Source organism: Ruditapes philippinarum, unplaced genomic scaffold, assembly GCF_026571515.1.
Source record: "Ruditapes philippinarum isolate M1 unplaced genomic scaffold, ASM2657151v2 ctg3121_1_1_1_1, whole genome shotgun sequence".
Taxonomy (NCBI): domain Eukaryota; kingdom Metazoa; phylum Mollusca; class Bivalvia; order Venerida; family Veneridae; genus Ruditapes; species Ruditapes philippinarum.
In genome coordinates, this window is record NW_026865823.1 from 139,140 (window position 1) to 145,173 (window position 6,034).

Here is a 6,034-nt window from a genome sequence, read left to right on the forward strand (position 1 = left end):
ATGTCAAAAGCTACACTTTTAATCAACTGGTACAGGTTTGAAACATCCGCAGATGTGTTCATATGGCGGTTATCATAGAAGCTTCAATTGACACGTAAGTGCAATTCCATGAAAAGCGGCATATGGCCCCAAGTAAAAAAATGCGTGTGCCCTAAACGAGAAAACAATGGGCGGAACTAAATAAAATGGAATTTTGAAAGGGGATCAGAGGTTATGAATCCTGTTTAAGTCATGTGATTAAGAGAAGTTAGACAAATCAATTGATCTTGTTTACAACTTATAATCTGCTGGTTTGGCTAGTAAAATGTGGGAAAATATCCCCAATAGCTTGTCTGTTATTTTAACCATGCTCCAAGGGGCATCCACAATTTACCATCACTATCATTTATTTGGAACGTTTAACACACTCTATCTACTGGCAGAAGGTCAACAAGAATTAGAATTCATATTATCATTTGAAATCAACTTTTCAAAAACAATTTACAAAATGGGCCTTCAAAAACAATTTACAAAATGGGCCTTGACTATCAGCCAGAAAAATTGGTAATGTTATTTATGTTACAGACCCCATAAGATCATGATTGCTCAAATAAAGCATCGTTTGTTAAGAATAATAACAACATGTAAACTGCAAATATAAAGGAAATCTAAAACTGGTAAAACAAAGGCCTTCTCATACAATGTTCTTCTTGTATATTGGTAAGAAATCCTTCTTTCTCTTACCAATATGCAAAAATACTATGCATAGAAACAAGCTTTAGTTCCTTTTTTTTCTCACATATGTACAGTGTCAGTTGCATGTTTCCATGTTAAGTTGTTTTTTATGTATGTATGCCTTCTGGTGAAAAATTAGACAAATTAATCTTTCCTCCTTTTATTTCCGGTTATATATTTAAATGAAACTAATCTTTTCAAAATAATGAAAAGTGGTCAAATTGATACTTATTGGACAAAAAAAGATATGTTTACATGTACACCACTTAACAAAGTATGCAACTTTATAGTCTTTAAAGCTTGTTGCTGGGTCGGGTGGGGGCTGCGTTCATTGAACGCTGCCTTTCCTTGTCGATCTTGTTCATCATATTTTATAGTCTGTGAGTATGCAAGCATAACTATAACTGAATAATAACTGAACTCAAGAGACACATAACGTTCTCAGGCAAGGTGCTGCTCTGCCCACTACCCTCAGGTTCAGTATTTGAACTCTAAAATGTTATTTAGTTACATTAAGTTAAGTAATAGTTATAGTTCAGATTTTAGAAAATATGGAATTTATTGCAAGCGTAGCGTAGCGGAGCGCAGCAATAAGTTCTATATTTTTTAAAATATGAACTATAACTGGCTTACCGTTTGAACCCACTTTCCTGGAATAAGTCACGTACACAGTGTCATGTAATGCAAATCCCGCCCTTACTAGTATAGATTGACAGGCCAACACCTGGTCGGAGTGTTGTGAGCTGTCAATCAAAGTCTTGCGTTTTATATGTATTTGCGTTCAGTGTCTGGACATCATTAGTCCTCATGGAGCAATCCAGCGATCAGGTTGTCTTTGAAATAATGAATATAGATGATGACTTTTACAGAAATTACATTTTTGAACCGTTTCCTGTGGAAAATGCTGATGTCACAGTGTCACAGTTGCTTACTATCAATACGCAGGATTTATATGCTACTGAAAACAAAGAGAATTGTTCAGACACGAGCAGAGGCAATATCTCGGGTAAATATTTTTTAAAAATATTCTCGAATTCTCGCAATATCTAACTTATCATTATTTGAATGAAAATACAAATTGATGGTAAAATTTGCGGTAACAAATTGACCAGGCGCGTAGCTTTTCTACGCCCCACCAGCACCAAACCTCAAAGTCAATGACGGTAAAATATTAAAATATAACAATTAAAAAACTGTCTTAAATGCTGTTGTAATTATTGAATAAACTTTGAAAATATATAATATTTGAAAGTGATTTCTTTTCTATTTGCAGGCCGATTCGAAAAGCCTTTGTCGTCTGATGACATCAAGAAGAAACAGAGAAATACAGTGCCCTATAATACGACTAAAAACAACAACTGGGCAGTGCACGTCTGGAGGGAGTGGGCTGAAAACCGCAACCTACAACCGGAGACTAAGCAAGAACCTGGTTATCCTATTCCCGTTGAAATAGAACAGTTCCGTTCCTATGCAGAAATGGATTTTTGGTTACAACGATTCATCTGTGAAATTAAAAGGAAAAATGGTGAATTTTATCCTCCAACAACCTTACAAAACATTGCTGCAGGACTACAACGGTATCTTCGAAATGAAAAATCCATGCACGTGAACTTTTTTAAAACAGACGATCCTGTTTTTACTGAATTTCGCAGGACATTGGATTCACGCATGCGCGAGTTGACTAACGAGGGCATAGGGATCGAAGTCAAAAGTGCAGACGCAGTTACGGAAGAAGATGAAGCTTGCCTTTGGGGTTCCGGTGTGTTTTCAGTAGACAATGCAAAAGGATTAAGCAACGCAGTATTTTTTTATAACGGGAAAGTGTTCGGTCTGAGGGGCGGCGATGAACAGATTGGGTTACAAGCGGAACAGTTTATTACTGGGTACGATTCTGCAATCAAACGGAGATTCGTTAAATTCCTGCCCAGGATAAGAAAAAACACTCAAGGGGGTTTAAAGCAGTCCAAAAAAGCAGCCAGCTTAATGCAACCAATAATTCATTATGACCAGGAGAAAGAGAATAGTTACAGTATTTATAAAATATATGAAAGTTATTTGAATTTGATTCCAAGGCGTGGAAACTTTTACCGCAAACCATTGGATGGTTTGAATTTCAGTTCTGGAACAATACCACAAAAGGATTTAAAGGGATATTTGAAAAATATGTTTATTCAAGCAGGCATTCCTTTGGATAATAGAAATATAAGTAATCATTCCGGTCGAGTGACTCTATGCACAAAGCTTTTTAATAAAAGATACTCGGACAAAACTGTAAAAAAACCGTTCCAAACATAGCTCCGACGCCGTACAAAGATACGAGCGTGAACAAATTTCATTGCAATCGAAAGTTTGTGCCGATCTAGAACCAGTTGTAGCAGGACCTGTTAAAAGTGACAATGAAACTGAAGTAAAATCTGTTAAAATCTCCCGTGAAAAGTGTGAGGATGAAATGAATTTGCTAAATAAACAATCAGAATTACCAATTTCAGACGACAACGTATTAACAATTCGTGTTCCGACAACTGTTAAAAAAGTTGAGATTTTAACTAAATGTGGCAAAAAGTTTGTCATGGAATTATAAAAAAAAATGGATAGTTTGTATGATTTTAAAGATATTTGTTAGTTACGAACTTTGATATTTCTGTAATTGAATCACTCCATGTGTTTTATTTTCAATGATCAGCCACAATTCCAATGTCCGAATTGTTACTATGGCGAATTGTTACTATGACGGTATAGGTGTTTAAGTTCAGTTTCAGTAATTTTTATGCATTTGATAAATGCTTGGATTTATAAATAATTATAACAGTATGAAATCGCATTCTTATTTGTTTTCTTTATTCGCATGATACATTCATTGCCCAATTTAAAACTCCGCCCACATCCAGAACTTCGTATTTGCAAGATACCACGTCAATACCTGTAAAAATAAGTCAACTTATTTTTCACATACACCAGTCCCGGTATGGTGTATGCAATATATTTCAAATAAATTTGAGCTTTTGATTGGATAAGAAAGTGGGACAAACGGTAAATAACTTTTACAGGAAAAAGGAGGCTTGACATCAAAAACATTTTCATTTCATTTTGAGTGAAATTCTTTAAAATTATGAATTTTCTTGCTTAAAAATCTGGAAATGAAGTGAGCCATGTTTGTAAAACTAGAACAATGTCATATTAGTGATGAAAATCCCAACCATTGCTGGTTATAGATTTTCATGTACTTCAAACAATAATTCTTTTAAGGAAATTTGAGCCTATATGACAAAAAATTATACAATCTTACAACAAGCTCCAATTATACTTAAGAATTGTTTTCTGTTAAAACAGAAGACATTAATGAACGCCGCCTTTCCTTGTTGATCTTGTTTTTCATATTTTGTGAACTGACTCATTGGCAACTGCACCATTCTTGGTGTAGCAGAATTTATGTTGCTTGGACAACCAGAAACATGATCCCATAGTCCTCTCAGGGGTATGAAACTTCCACAATGAAGACATTTTTCTTCCACATCTCCAGAATTGTCCTGCCAAAATAAAAACAACAGTACATGTTATTCTTTTTAAGTGAATGTATAAGATAAAGACAACTGATTCACAAATGATTACTGAAATCAATATTTTCCTGTAATAGCTCAAATATTATGTTTTCAAACCAGTCTCAACCTTTTAATTCATCTGCACCTAGGCAAAGGGTATACACTGAACAATGAAGTTCATAAACTTTGGTATATGACTGGTACATCTCTTTGTACATCTCTTTTAAGGTAATTAAAGCATAATCCTTATTTTGTTTTGATATTCAGTCAAAAGTATAATCAGATAAAAACTCAAATACATCTGAAAAACCTAATATTTAGAAAATGGTATATAACAATGAAAGAAAAAAAATACTATATCGGGCAAATTGTCCATGTCAATATCTCTCTGAACGGACCGGATATAGCAAATTGCCTGTCCTAGCCCATTCTCATTAGAAAGGTAGCTACATGAGTATCCCCATTTAGGTATTTGTAAAGTTTCTAGCTGTAACCTTTGACAGACAGCTGATCTTATCAACTCAAACCGACCACATGACTTAAGTTTTGGGAATATCTCTTCAAGTTTTAGTTTGAACTGCTCTGGGTCTGCGGACTTGATAAATGTGATCTTTTCCTCTTCAAATAATAGATAAGTACAGAATCCCTAAAGAAAGCCCAACAAGACCTTCAAGACCTGCAAACAATAATCTGCTCTTTTCTTCCCTGGTTGGAATCACGTTCTTCAATGAAACAAAATAGATGTAAACATGTATGTCTCCCCACCCCAACTCCCATAACATAGCTAAATCTCCACAGCCAGTGCTTATATTCACTTAAGTTTTGGGAATATCTCTTCAAAAAATAGATAAATACAAAATCCCTAAAGAAAGCCCAACACGACACAATTGAAAATGTTGCAGGCTCGGTTTGATTGAGCCTGTTCATGGACGGTACTGTCAAGTGCAAGCAACCGTCCACGCCCCCTAGCACCGGCTTAAGCAGAATTCAACATTTAAACGTGAAATAGTAAAATTTTGAATTTAGAAACATCCGCAAATGTGTTCATACGGCGGTTATCATGGAACCTTCAATGTGACACTTCCGTGCCATTCCACGAAAAGCGGCGTTTCAAGTTTTAGTTTGAACTGCTCTGAGTCTGCGGACTTGATAAATGTGATCTTTACCTCTTCAAGACCTGCAAACAATAATCTGCTCTTTTCTTCCCTGGTTGGAATCACGTTCTTCAATGAAACAAAATAGATGTAAACATGTATGTCTCCCCACCCCAACTCCCATAACATAGCTGAATCTCCCTGCCAGTGCTTATATTCACATGAGCTAATATAAAATATTGTTGTCCAAAACAATAAGCTAAAGAAATCTGACTCATATGAATATGTTTAATATTTATTAAAATAATTTCAGTCAGTTCTATAGGGTGTTATCAACAACAGGGCCATGCTGGCCTAAATTGCTCAACTAAGTATCGTTACATCTTGGGAATTACTCTCCAGCGATGGTTAGGAAACTACCCGTCTATATGACTGAAATACTGTTTGGAAAAGGCGTAAAATGATACAAACAAACAAACAAAAACTTAAAGATATACTTTGCTCATCTTTCAGTAAAATATTTCAATCACAAAAATTTATCAAAATCTGTACATGATTCTTACTGAATACGACTAATTTAAATAAAAAAATGAATAAACTAATTATGGGAAGCTGTGCTATTACCGGACAAGTGAACTTGGTCCTTGGACACTAATTATATTCATATTGTGACTCTCGAGACAATAC

General features: G+C 35.1%; 1 protein-coding gene across 1 annotated transcript; it reads left to right on the plus strand.

Moving 5' to 3' along the window:
* The first annotated feature begins 1,244 nt into the window (after positions 1-1,244).
* LOC132730433 (zinc finger MYM-type protein 3-like) lies at positions 1,245-3,742 on the plus strand. Its single transcript, XM_060716353.1, has 2 exons — positions 1,245-1,720; positions 1,988-3,742. The coding sequence occupies exons 1-2, from the start codon at positions 1,522-1,524 to the stop codon at positions 3,007-3,009; spliced, it is 1,221 nt and encodes a 406-aa protein (XP_060572336.1). The 5' UTR covers positions 1,245-1,521; the 3' UTR covers positions 3,010-3,742.
* The last annotated feature ends 2,292 nt before the right edge of the window (positions 3,743-6,034 follow it).